The sequence below is a fragment of the Nelumbo nucifera genome, chromosome 8 (assembly GCF_055504915.1).
Source record: "Nelumbo nucifera cultivar China Antique chromosome 8, China Antique-T2T, whole genome shotgun sequence".
Classification (NCBI taxonomy): Eukaryota; Viridiplantae; Streptophyta; class Magnoliopsida; order Proteales; family Nelumbonaceae; genus Nelumbo; species Nelumbo nucifera.
Window position 1 is genome coordinate 9,567,344 of NC_142656.1, and position 13,633 is coordinate 9,580,976.

The following is a 13,633-nucleotide window of genomic DNA, read 5'->3' on the forward strand; positions in this document are numbered from 1 at the left end:
GTGTTTGGGAACATGAGAGAGAGAGAGAGAGGGACTGTAATGAGGAAGAGAATGTTGCCACGTGACTAACATGAAAGGGTTAGGCAAATTTCCATTTGTGTGGATTGGAGGAGAGAGAGAGAAATTATAGGAAAAGATTTCCTAAGTTAATGGTTTTTCTTCCTAAATTAACTGGGCAAAAAAGGGGAGATTACAACTCCATGGGCTTGCACCCCTCTAGAATTGCTCCCTTTAGATAATGGAGCACAAAGAGGCCATTTAGGGTGGCATAAATTAATGAGAGAGGAAGAGAGTGATTAATAACTTGCAATAAGAATTAGTTACCTAAATTAATGAGAGAGAATGAATAATAGCTTATAGTTAAGAAATAATTATCGAAATTAATTAATAGGGTAAATTACAAAGACCCCCGTATTATGACATCTATTGGATTTCGTTGAAATCCACCATTTTAATCTCCATACTACCCTTTAATAAATATTCGAACACTGTTCATCTTCCCCAACCTCACATACACGAACAACAACGGCAACAAAGGTATTGGTGACCTTTTTAAATACTTACCCCGTCGATAATGGAGAAGATCCATCCAACCAGACCAGACTCCAGAGCAGTTCCACTTCTACTGTTCGACGTCCATGGAGAAGAGTCATTCATTTGGGTTCCTAAGCCAAGATCTAGGCCTTGACATAGCCCAGACCTTCTTCAAGCCCATCCATCGAACGGAGCCCCCATCTCCCACCAAGCGTCACATAAAGATCACCGTCGTCGGTACTGGCAACGTTGGCATGGCCATTACTTAGACCATCCTAATCCAGGACCTTGCCGACGAACTCGCCCTCGTCGGCGCCAAGCCCGACAAACTCCGTGGTGAGATGCTCGAATCTGGCAACTACTGTGCAGGGAGGCATGTCGCAAACTCGATGTGCAGACACCAGACATGTCTGCAGACTCAAAGACCTTATCTTTTCCTTCCTCTGCTTCTTTCGTTTCTCTTCTCCCTCCCATTGAAGCCCTCTACATCAACAATCTCACCAGTTTTTTCTGCATACTCGACGTGTAGACACCAGACATGTCGCAGACTCAAAGACCTTATCTTTTCCTTCCTCTACTTCTTCTGATTCTCTTCTCCCTCCCATTGAAGCCCTCTACATCAACAACAACAGAAGCCCAATCTCAGGTCAAGTGGAAGATTAGTTTACCTTCCTCTGATGCTCTACGTTCTCGGTCCCTCACCAATATAAGAAGCTTCTGCAACTGGGTAGGCATCGTCTGCAACAAAGCCGGAAGCGTCACCCCAGATAAACCTCCCCAGCTCTAGTCTCAACAGGACACTCGACCAACTCAATTTCGCATCGTTACCCAATCTCACCAGTTTTGATCTCAGCGACAACTCTCTCAATGGAACAATTCCCTCGGCCATTGCCAACCTCTCCAAGTTCACTTACTTGGACCTGGGCACCAATAATTTTGTTGGTTCCATCGCTCTAGAGATTGGAAGACTGTCGGAGCTCCTCTATCTCAACCTCTTCAACAATTCTCTCGAGGGTCCAATCCCATATCAGATCAACAATCTCCAAAAGGTATGGTACCTAGACCTCGGGTCAAACTACTTAGAATCCCCCGACTCATCCAAGTTCTCCGCCATGCCCAACCTTACACATCTTAGTCTTTTCTATAACTCACTAAGCATGGACTTCCTGCCTTTCATACTCAACTACCGGAACCTGACTTACCTCGACTTATCGTCGAACAACCTTTCGGGCCCAATACCAGAACTGTTGGCAACCAATCTTCCGAAGATTGAGTACCTTAATTTTATATTAGTAATTTCTTTCAAGGGCCGTTGCCTGTGAACCTGAAGAAGCTTGGTCGGCTGAAAGAGCTACGTCTGGGAGAGAACAGGTTCACTGGTACAGTACCCACTGGGATTGGTTCTATTTCTGGACTGCAAATTCTCGAATTACAAAGCAATTCACTGGTTGGGCAGATCCCTTCTTCACTGGGGCAACTCAGGATGCTTCAAAAACTGTATCTGGTTTTACAAGGAATCTCCGATGGAGGCATTCAAATTACGAAAAACAGAGCTCTTGGTAGGTGAACAGTGTTTTTTGCCCGGCCGTTAGTGTACAGTGAAGTTGGGGAAGATGAATAGTGTTTGTAAAACCAGAGCCAGAGCTTATCTGGTTTCTACTATCATATCTTATTCACTAACAATACCCAAATATATACACTCGAGAGTCTCCTACGTATATAAGGATCGGAGACTCTCCTGATTCAATTAGAATTACAATTTGGAGCATGCAGATCATGAATGCCCAACTTGCAGAGAAAGTACTCAAATTCTTTGCGACCCAATGCCTTTGTAAAAATGTCAGCCAGCTGAACTGTAGTCGACACATAAGTAGGACGTATGCAACCATTTTGAATCTCATCCTGTACAAAATGGCAATCAACTTCAATATGTTTCGTACGCTCATGAAACACTGGGTTTGCGACAATATGCAAGGTTGCCTGATTATCACAATATAATCGCATTGGGTTTGAATGCGTAACTCCAAGAGCCAAGAACAATCCCTTCAGCCATTTCAATTCACATGTGGTGGTGGCCATAGACCGATACTCTGCTTCCGCTGAAAAACGAGCCACAGTGTGTTGTTTCTTAGTTTTCCAGGAAATCGGCAATTTCCCAAGCATAACAAACCACCTAGATAGAGAACGTCAGGACAAAGGGCAGCTCGCCCAGTCTGAATCACACCATGCATATAACTGCAAATCACAATCTGAACGCAAGAGAATTCCTTGACTAGGATTTCCTTTCAAGTAGTGCACCACTCGCAACGCAGCCTCCCAATCTTGCGGTTGTTGCATGAATTGGGACAGAACATGCACACAATAAGACAACTTTGGATGTGTTGCTAAGAGATAGATAAGCCTCCCCACCAAGCGTCTGTATTGCTCAGGATTAGATAAGAAGGCCCCGTCTGTCAAGGCGAGATTGTGATTCTGCTCCAGAGGAAAAGGAGAAGGTTTTGCACCAAGTAATCCAACTTCAAAGATAATATCCAAAGCATACTTTCGTTGTGACAGAAAAATTCCTGTTGAGTTTCGGACAACTTCAATGCCCAAAAAATATTTCAATGATCCCAAGTCTTTCATATGGAAACAGTCACTCAAATATTTCTTGAAGACTTGAATTGCCATACGATCATTACCTGACACGATAATATCGTCCACATATACGAGAACAAGCACATGCACCCTGTCCTGACGAAAGGTGAAGAGAGAGTAATCTGAACATGATTGCTGAAACCCATATGTCTTCAAGGTTGCGGTTAATTTAGCAAACCAACATCTCGGCGCTTGTTTTAAGCCATACAGAGATTTTTGCAACCAACACACCATACCTGGTTTATCTGACTGAAAACCCGGAGGCATTCGCATGTAGACTTCCTCATGTGGATCACCATGCAAGAATGCGTTATGTACATCCATTTGATGAATCTCCCAATTTCTAGCTACTGCGACTGCAAGGAAGGTACAGACAGTAACCATTTTTGCAACTGGGGCAAAAGTTTCATTATAATCAATTCCCTCAACTTGCTTGTTCCCAAAAACCACGAGACGAGCTTTATATCTTTCCACTATCCCATCAGCGTTATACTTGATTCAATAGACCCATTTGCATCATATGGCTCGTTTTCCGGATGGCAAAGGCTCCACAGTCCATGTCTAATTATTTTCAAGTGCCTGTATTTCTTTCTGCATATCATCCCTCCATTTTTCATCCTTTACGGCTTTAGCAAAAGAAGTGGGTTCAACTCCTACAGTGATAGCTAACAAGAAAGCACGATGTCGACAAGAAAAATTGTTACAGTTCACATAGTTATCTATGGGGTAAGGACTACCTGCAGAATGTGATTGGTCGAGTGAGCTTGCAAAGGGACGCGGAGAGGGACTCAAGCGCTGTGTGGTGTGAAGCACATAGTCTCTTAACCTTGTGGACTGTTGTTTCTGTCGATGACCACGCCCCAAATGAGTATTAGAGTGTTGTTGTTGCTCAACATTGCCACCCCCCCTGACGTCAGGTCTGTCTTCGCTTGCATTTTCTATGGTAATGTCAGAAGGATGCATGGGTGCATTGGTATTCGGGTCTATGTGGGTTCCTTCTTCTACACAGACTCCTTCTTCTGCGAGTTCATCTTGCTGGTTAGTCTCTGTCTCGCCATTTGCAAGTGTAGGTGAAGAAGTGGATGGTACCAACACCTTATCTGTCCCACTTATTCCACAATCTTGTGCTTTGTTCGGTCGTGCATCCTCTTTGTGTGCATACGAGAATTCATGCTCAAAGAAAGTAACATCTTTGGAAGCAAAGAACATGTCGGACTCTAAATCATATAAGCTCCGTCCTTTCTTCCCAAAAGGATACCCGACAAAAACACACCGTCTGCTTCGACTAACAAATTTATCCCCTCCATGACCAGGATTGTGCGCATATGCTAAGCAACCAAAGACTCGCACATTATCATAAGAAGGATGTCGCCCAAATAACATTTCATAGGGAGTCTTTCCCTTTAACAGAATGGACGGTGTCCGATTGATCAGATAACATGCAGTCAAGACACATTCCCCCCAAAAATCAATAGGCAAGCTAGTTTGGAAGTGCAAGGCTCGGGCAACATTGAGTATGTGGCGGTGCTTGCATTCAACCCTCCCGTTTTGTTGAGAGGTCCCGACACAAGTGGTTGGATGAATAATGCCACTTTCAACAAAATAACCAGCCAAGCAAACAAACTCAGTCCCATTGTCAGTACGGATCACCTTGACAGGTTTGTTAAATTGCCTTTGAACCATAGCAAAAAAATTTCAAAGGACTCGTCCCACTTCCTTCTTATCAATCAGAAGATAAATCCAAACACCTCTAGAAAAATCATCCACTATGGTCAAGAAATAATGTGCACCACAAGAAGCTGCAATTCTATAAGGACCCCACAAATCACAATGTATTAACTCAAAGGACTTGTTTAGCTTGGAAGCATACATCACAACCCTTAATACTGTTAGTATGCTTAGTACGAAAAGGTAGCAATTTAATAAGTCTATAAGAAGGATGCCCCAACCTTTGATGCCAAATATCCGACGTTCTGCTCTCTATAGTCTTCATTGCTCTTGTTGATGCAATGCTCCAGAAATAATAGAGTCCCTCTCGCTGCTCACCCATTCCAATCAGCATCCTCGTAGTGCGGTCCTGTATCACACAAAATTTGTTAGTGAATTGGACGATACAATTCGATTCCTCAATTAATTGTGATACAAAAAGTAAATTGCAATTCAAACTAGGCACATATAAAACACTAGTCAGTTTCAGGTGATCGTCCAGTGCAATTGTGCCTTCTTTTTCTGCTATCGTCGCTTTCCCTCTGGCAGTCCGACAAAGCACGAATGATATTCTTTATGTCTCTCATCGACTCGAGGTTTCCTGTCATATGATGAGAGGCCCCTGTGTCTATTATCCATTATGACAATTTTTTCTTACCACTTAGTCGTTGAATCCCTTCTTTCTGTGTGTTCAAAAGGTTGAGTAACATGTTCCACTGCTCACTGCTCAGTCCATTTAACCCGGTCTTGGCTGCATCGATTGATTCTCCTTGAGACGTATTGCCTTGCGTAGAGGCTTTGGCTGTATTGGCCTTAGCTTGGCTGTCATGACTTTTTCCTCCTGCCCCTATTCGTTGTTTCTGTCCACCACGCCCTCGGCCTGTTCCACAGGTATTATTTTTCGGCTGATCACCCCACCATTCAGGGTAGCCGATCAGTTGGAAACAAGACTCTACATCGTGGCTTGTTTTGTTGCAGTGAGTACATACTGTGTTCTTATCTCTGCCTTCGCTTTGCCTCTTTCCTGTGTGGGTTACGAAAGCCACAGCTTCAGCTTTCTCTTCCTTTGCGCGCGTCATAGTCTGAACTTGCTCTTCTTGAACCACTATGGCAAAGGCTCGATTCAAATTTGGCAAGGGTTCCGTACTCAGTATATGCGAACGCACACCTCCATAGACCATGTCATCTAGCCCCATAAAAAATTAATGAAGTTTCTCTTCATCTCGCTTCTTATCCCACGCCCTGCTTATGTCGCAGCTGCACTTGCCACATTGACAAGTGGGATATTGCTCATAATTTCCCAATTCCTCCTGTATCATCTTGAGTTTGCCATAGTAATTCAGAATCGTCATACCTCTTTGTTTGCAATTTGCCAGCTCGGATTTGAGTTGTTGGACTTGTGGTCCATTACCAACAGAAAATCGCTCCTTTATGTCATCCCAGAGTGTCTTCGCAATCTCTATGTACGTTACGGTTGAACGTAAATTTGGTTCAATCGTATTAAGAATCCATGACACAAGCATGGAATTCACCATCCACCAATCTTCTAATTCCACTGAATCTTCCGAAGGTTGTTTCACCGATCCATTGATGAAGGCGAATTTCTTCTTGGCTCGCAGCGCCGTTCTTATTGCTCGAGCCCATTCATCATAGTTGTCACCTCTAAGCTGGATCTGTGTGATAACGCTCCCTAGATTGTCATTGGTTGATAGAAGGTAGGGTGAGATCACATTCCTTGGACATTGACTGCCGCCCTAATCCTTGTTTTCAACCATGTCGAGTATAGTGTTGGTGCCGCTGAAGAGAAACTGTCGCAGAACGTTGATTCGCCGAAAGAACTCTACGAAAAATCACAGTGCCGCACTGATTTGGTAGGTGAAAAATACAGCTCAGAACGTTGTTGCTGTTGATCACTGGTCCGAAGTGCCGCCGCTGTTCACCGAATGAGACGATGAACAGTGATACTTCAGAAACCAGAAGAAGTGCCACCGCTGTTCATCGAAGAAGACGATGATCACCGAAGTGTTGCTGCTTGTCTGAAAACACAGCGCCAGACTGAAAACCACAGCGCGGAACGTTGTCGCCGCTGATCGCTGATCCGAAGTCGCCGCTAGTCACTGGTTCGAAGTCGCCGCTGATCACTGGTTCAAAATGGTTGCGTATGTCCTGCTTATGTGTCAACTACCGTTCAGTTGACTGACATTTTTACAAAGGCATTGAGTCGCAAAGAATTTGAGTACTTTCTCCGCAAGTTGGGCATTCACAATCTGCATGCTCCAACTTGAGGGGGGTGTTAGGATTACAATGGATTACAATTAGGATTGAAAGTCTCTGTTGTAATTGTAATTGAATCAAGAGTCTCCGATCCTGGTATATGTAGGAGACTCTCGAGTGTATATATTTGGGTATTGTTAGTGAATAAGATATGATAGTAGAAACCAGAGGAAGTGCTGCCGCTGTTCTCTGAAGGAGACGATGATCACCAAAGTACCGCCGCTGGTCCAAAAACACAGCGCCGGACTGAAAAACACAGCACAGTTGATCACTGGTCCGAAACCAGAAGAAGTGCCGCCGCTGTTCACCGAAGAAGACGATGATCACCGAAGTGCCGCCGCTTGTCCGAAAACACAGCACCGGACTGAAAACCACAACGCAGAACGTTGTCGCCGCTGACACTGATCCAAAGTCGCCGCTGATCACTGGTTCGAAGTCGCCGCTGATCACTGGTCCGAAGTGCCGCCGCTGAACGATCGTTGCTACCGCCGTTGATCTCCAGAGTGCCCTGGCTCTGATACCATGTAAAACCAGAGCTTCTCTGGTTTTTACTATCATATCTTATTCACTAACAATACCCAAATATATACACTCGAGAGTCTCCTATGTATACAAGGATCGGAGACTCCTGATTCAATTACGATTACAACAGAGACTTTCAATCTTAATTGTAATCCATTGTAATCGTAACAGTGTTTTTTTTTAATTGTTCGAATATTTTTTACAAGGATAGTATAGGAATGAAACGGCGAATTTCAACGAAAAACTAATGAAAGGGGATCTTTGTCTCACGGTCATAGTACAAAGAGGCTCTTTGTCGCAAAACAAAGTATAGGGTGTTTTTTGTCACAGACCCCATAATACATTTACCCAAATTAATAAGAAGAATTCAAATTATTGAACATTAGTAGATCGGGAACATCCAGATCTCCTGCTCGTGAGAATTCTGCCCACCCCTACCCACATTACACTATCCTCGTACGCAGGAGATCCGGACTCGGTCACCACGGATCAATGGGAACAAGCAGATTTTTAGGTGAAGCAGAAATAGAATGTCAGATCAATTTCAATCTGCTCCACTAATTTTAGGGTTCCAAAACTTTATTATTTCAATTTTAAGTGGGAGAAGACAAGTAGGTCATCGGCTACACGTACTGACCCACCTTGCAGCAGGTTCATTTATTACGAGTATAACTGTAGATGATAATTCGCCTTCTACCGTCGATTCTAAATCCAAACACTACTCACAAGAAATCGGACCCAAAAGAAATTATTAAATTCAGTAAAGGAACGGCGACCAGAATTTCTTTCCTTTTCTCTCTCCTCTCACTCTGAATCTGAACTCTATTTATAGTTCTTAGTTAATACTTCATACGCCTTGTGCTTAACTCCGCTCTCTCTCGTCTCCTCTTGTCTCGGAAGGAAGGTAAGGAGTAAAAAAGAGAGCAATCAGCATTCAGCAATGGCTCCCATCTCAGTTGGTGACGTGATTCCGGACGGCACTCTTAGTTACTTCGACGAGAACGACGACCAACAAAAGGTCTCCATTCACTCCCTCGCTGTCGGCAAAAAGGTCATCTTGTTCGGCGTTCCCGGTGCTTTCACCCCAACCTGCAGGTAACCGAATCCCCCTCCCCCTCGTCGGTCCTTGTCTCTTTCAGCCCAACCCTCGCCGCCGCTTAACTCATGGTCTCGCTTCTTTTAACTTTCCAATAATGTTCCCTTCCCTTCAAATCTTTGCTTTGATGGGACCAGGCTTGCTCTGATCTAATTGGGAATTCATCCTTATCGTACAATTCTGCTTATTTATTTAATTTTTTAATATAATGCATATGGAAATTTAATATTATTTTAATTACATAAATTAATTCTGATATATTGGAAATTATCTTATTTATTTTTTTGTTTTTATGGATTGTAGCTTGAAGCATGTTCCTGGCTTCATTGAGAAAACAGAAGAGCTCAAGTCCAAAGGGGTCGATGAAATTTTGCTCATTAGTGGTATTTTTCGTAATTGGTCATTTTTATTCCTTTGATCAGAACTTCTTTGTTGCTTCTGTGACTCTCGTAATGTTTACATTGCAAATAAAGTAGAAGTTTAATCCCAAGGAAACCAGAATTTGCACTAGCGCAAATGAATTATCAAATAAACGGAGCATAAGGAAGAGAATTACATAACTTGATTCGATACCATTACCTGTGATGTACTGAAATAGAAGATTAGCTTTGTCTTTCTGTGGTGCCCAAAAGGTTTTACAATCTTTCTATTCAAATAATACAAGGAACATTTAGCACAAAACTCAAGACAATTGAAGATCAGTTTATCTGTTTTTTAAAACCATCAGAACTAGTGATGGATTCTCTTCTGAATTTAAATTTGATTTACAAATACCAAGTTAAAGACAATGGTTAAAGCATGAAATGCAACATATTGATGATAAGATCCAATGTGTGGGTTTCACATGGGTCAGCAGATTCTCTGTTCCAATTTACAATTCTTCAATCATTATACTTCTTCCTAAACAGAAGTTCAAATAAAATCGCCATAAGCTTCATTTATGGAGAACTCCCTGTAAGGTCTCCAACTTTAGCTATCTCTCTCTGGAAGTTGAAGGAATTTGGGTGAACTGTGGTATAACCTCATCTTTAGTCTTTGCTGAATTATTTGTATACTTGTGAATAACCTCATCTTTCTTCCAGAAGAAGTGACAAATTCAGAGAATTAATACTAGGATGTTGCAAGTTTTTTGAACATCTCAATAGAACCCCTCCCATTTCCCAAAAGCCTCAACTGGATTGAATACTGAATAGCATTAGTTGATGATTCTGTCTAATGATGATCCCTAACCAAGTAACCATGTTTTTTTTTTTTAAATCTTGACTGCAGTGAATGATCCCTTTGTGATGAAGGCATGGGCGAAGACCTACCCTGACAACAAGCATGTCAAGTTCCTAGCTGATGGTTCAGCTACCTACACTCATGCACTCGGTCTTGAGCTTGACCTTTCGGAGAAAGGGCTTGGTACCCGCTCTAGGAGGTTTGCTCTTCTGGTGGACGACCTCAAGGTGAAAGTTGCAAACATTGAATCAGGGGGAGAATTCACCGTCTCCAGTGCTGAGGACATCCTCAAGGCTCTCTGACTCCTACATATTCACAGTTGCCTTTGAGCTTTTGCTTTCTACTGTTATGTGGGCCCTTGGCTTATGCTTTTCTCGCACAATATCTTTGTGGCAGCACGAACTTGTGATAAAGAAATAAATGACTTGTTTTGAATTGTCTCTCTTTTTGTGGTTTGGTTGAATGTTGAAGATATTAATACTAGTCTTTTTGCCTTCTAGAGTTGGATTAATGATGGATTTACGTGATTTCCTAATTTTGATCCGTCGGATTCATTAACAAATTAATGTGAATTCTTGCCCCACGTTCATTGATCTTTCTTAATTGAACTAGGTCCCCTTTGGCCTTTGGATGGCTTTCATGTTAATTGAGTTCCGTTGACAGACCCTAAAGTTATTATTATTATTTTTTTGGTTCATGTATAACCTATTTTTGGAGTTTCGGCTTTTTACCTTCTGGGTTTCTCCAAGCTGCTGTGCTAAAGCCCTCTCAAATGGCCGAATGGGCATCAAGGATAGTGGACACTTGTGGTCGGTTTGTAGTCGCAATGGGAACTGAAATCAGAATCCAAATCGCTCAGTTTGGAAGGAGTACGAATGCAAATGTGTAGAGTGCAAAATCTTGTATTTTATATAATTGTGCATGTTTAATCAATCAGGTTTCTCCCTCTCTTGAACCAAGTCAACACTCTTCTCTCTCTCTCCCCATTCCTCTCCTTTCCCATTTCAATTAGCTAAAAGTATTCTTAACGTCTCTCCCACAATATCTTCCCTCTTAAAACTACATAAGTAATATAGGCAATCAAGGCGTCAACTATCTTTCTCCTCTTACTCCTAAACTAACGCATGCTTGCTTTATCAATAACACTATAGTAGTTTCCATTTTGGCTTAAGTATCGGTTTCCATCTTGGGAGCACTTAGTCCCAGCACACTCATTCTTTTATTTAGGTCTTTGTTTTTGTGTTCTATAATGGAAATAAGATATTCCCAGCATACTCCTTCCTCCATTAGCACATATAGCTCAGTTTGGAAGGAGTACAAATACAAATAAACAAACTATAAAACTTTATATTTTGTATTATTTTTTATATATTTGTATTTGTACTCCTTTCAAACTGAGCCTATGGATTATTTGTATTGATTTGTTTGTATTTCCTTTAATATCTTCATTAATGATGGGCTTGGTTGATCATGGTAACAAGGATCGTAATTGTTGCTCCCTATTAGCCATCTATAGATCCATTTTTCTGTGATGACACTTTTAGGCTATGTTTGGTTTGAAAGAAAATGTAGGGAAAGGAAGGAAAACATAAGGAAATCTATATAAAGGTTGTAAAGGTTTTCCTATATTTCCCTTCCTTTCCCTACTTTTTCCTTCAAACCAAACATGATCTTAAAGCAGATTAAGCTATTTCCTACTGAGTGTTGTTCGTTGGATGAAAGAACTTTGTTGATGTGAGTGTTTAACCTTCTCCAGTGATTGATGTGGATTCGTTATTTTTAGTTATTTCAGTAATTAATAATACTAGTAATTAACACTTTTCAATAATTATTATTTTCAGTAATTAAATAATGATAATATTATTTATTTATTTTTTGAAACAAGGGGTGAAAATCTCATCCCCGGTTAACTTCATTTTGGTTAGGAAGACAATTATTTTGGGTCAGATTCTAGATAATCTGACCCGAATCCGATCCATAACCATATAAGTAAACCGTTTTAATAACAAACTGTCCAGTTTCATCTTTTAGAACCGGTCCAAACCAGCAGAACTATTAATAACCGGTCCACTTTTGTCTTTTAACTATTAACTATTAATAACCAATTATTACTATTAATTTCTCAAAATAATTAGTAATTTATCATAATTACATTATTTAATAAATAATCATTACTTATTAATTCATAATCTAATAGGTAATTATTAATAACTATTAATAACCAATTACTACTATTAATTTCTGCAAATAATCATTATGTTAGTGATTTTAATATTTCCAGTAATTAAATTATTCTAATATCATTTATTTATTATATTTTGTATTTATTTGATATAATGCTTTCAGTAATCATTTATTTTTATTATTTTTGTATTTTAACATTTTTAAGTTTGAGTTACTATTTTTAGTTATTTCAGAAATTAATATTTTTAGTAATTAAAATTTTCAATGATTATTATTTTCAGTAATCCAGTAATTCTAACATTTTTCAGTTATTTGTTTTAATGCTTTCATTAATTAGTTATTAATATTAATTTTCTATTTTAATATTTTAAAATACAAATATTGAAATTTTAGTAATATTTCAATAAATTAATCATTATTTTTTTTATTTTTATTTTTTCAATTATTTCATATTAACATATTTTAATATTACTGAAAATATTAACATTTTTAATCTATTATAAATTTGTTTAATTTCAGAAAATTACTTAAAATTGAAATTGTTATGTACAATTAATGAAACAATTACTGATAAATTACTGAATTATTGATATTTATGAAAATTACAAACATTTTGAAGAAATAATTTATTGATATGTTAATAAATTAATCATTATTTTTTTATTGTTACTGAATTATTGGATTTTCCCGTGCATCACACGGGTCCTGCTAGTTTAGATAAATAGAGTTATAAACATAAAATAAAATTTTAAAAAACATAATATATAATAAAAATAAAATATGTAAATTTTCTATAAAATAAAATAAATTGTGTATATTTATACTTTGAGGCTTACATGTACACCTCAAACCACCTTAGGTTTACGCCTCACCTCTTCGTCACCCAACCGCCTTTCAAGTCTCATCCACCATTAGCCTTTTAAAATCTTGTCCATACACTCCCACTCCATACAGCTAGTTGGCACCTTATACATAGATTTTTCCAATTTGATCTAATAATTGTCATTATACGTGTAAGTTGAACACACTCCACTACTACACTCATAGCATTTCCACTTTCCACAATGGGGTGGGCTGAAATGATGAATTCTAAAAATGAATCTAGAAAGATTGAAGTCTTGATACCAATGTGATCAGAGTCAAAGTCGTCCATTAAATTGGAGACTTTGCTTTTAAGTTTCGACATCATCCTGATGATGAAAAAGCAATAGAGAATTGGAAATTGGAATCGCTTATTTTGGTTAAAAAAACAGAAACCAGAACCATGCTTACTTTAGTCATCAGTCGATGCCATATATACAAAGCAAAGGAAGATGGGAGGAAGAAGAGTAAGAAGGGTTTATTCAATAACCCTCTTTCTTAGTTTCTTTGTACAACTTATTTTTTTAATATTATCAATTGTTACCATAAATGTTATGAATGTTATTGTTTTCTTTATGCAAGGGATAAAGAGAGAAA

The 13,633-nt window shown here is 39.5% G+C and overlaps 1 protein-coding gene across 1 annotated transcript; it reads left to right on the forward strand.

The window, feature by feature from the left end:
* The first annotated feature begins 8,532 nt into the window (after positions 1-8,532).
* On the forward strand, positions 8,533-10,429 carry TDP (peroxiredoxin-2B). Its single transcript, NM_001302844.2, is given in 3 exon segments — positions 8,533-8,769; positions 9,074-9,153; positions 10,040-10,429. Coding segments are annotated over 3 exon segments (489 nt in total). The 5' UTR covers positions 8,533-8,614; the 3' UTR covers positions 10,294-10,429.
* Positions 10,430-13,633: the final 3,204 nt, after the last annotated feature.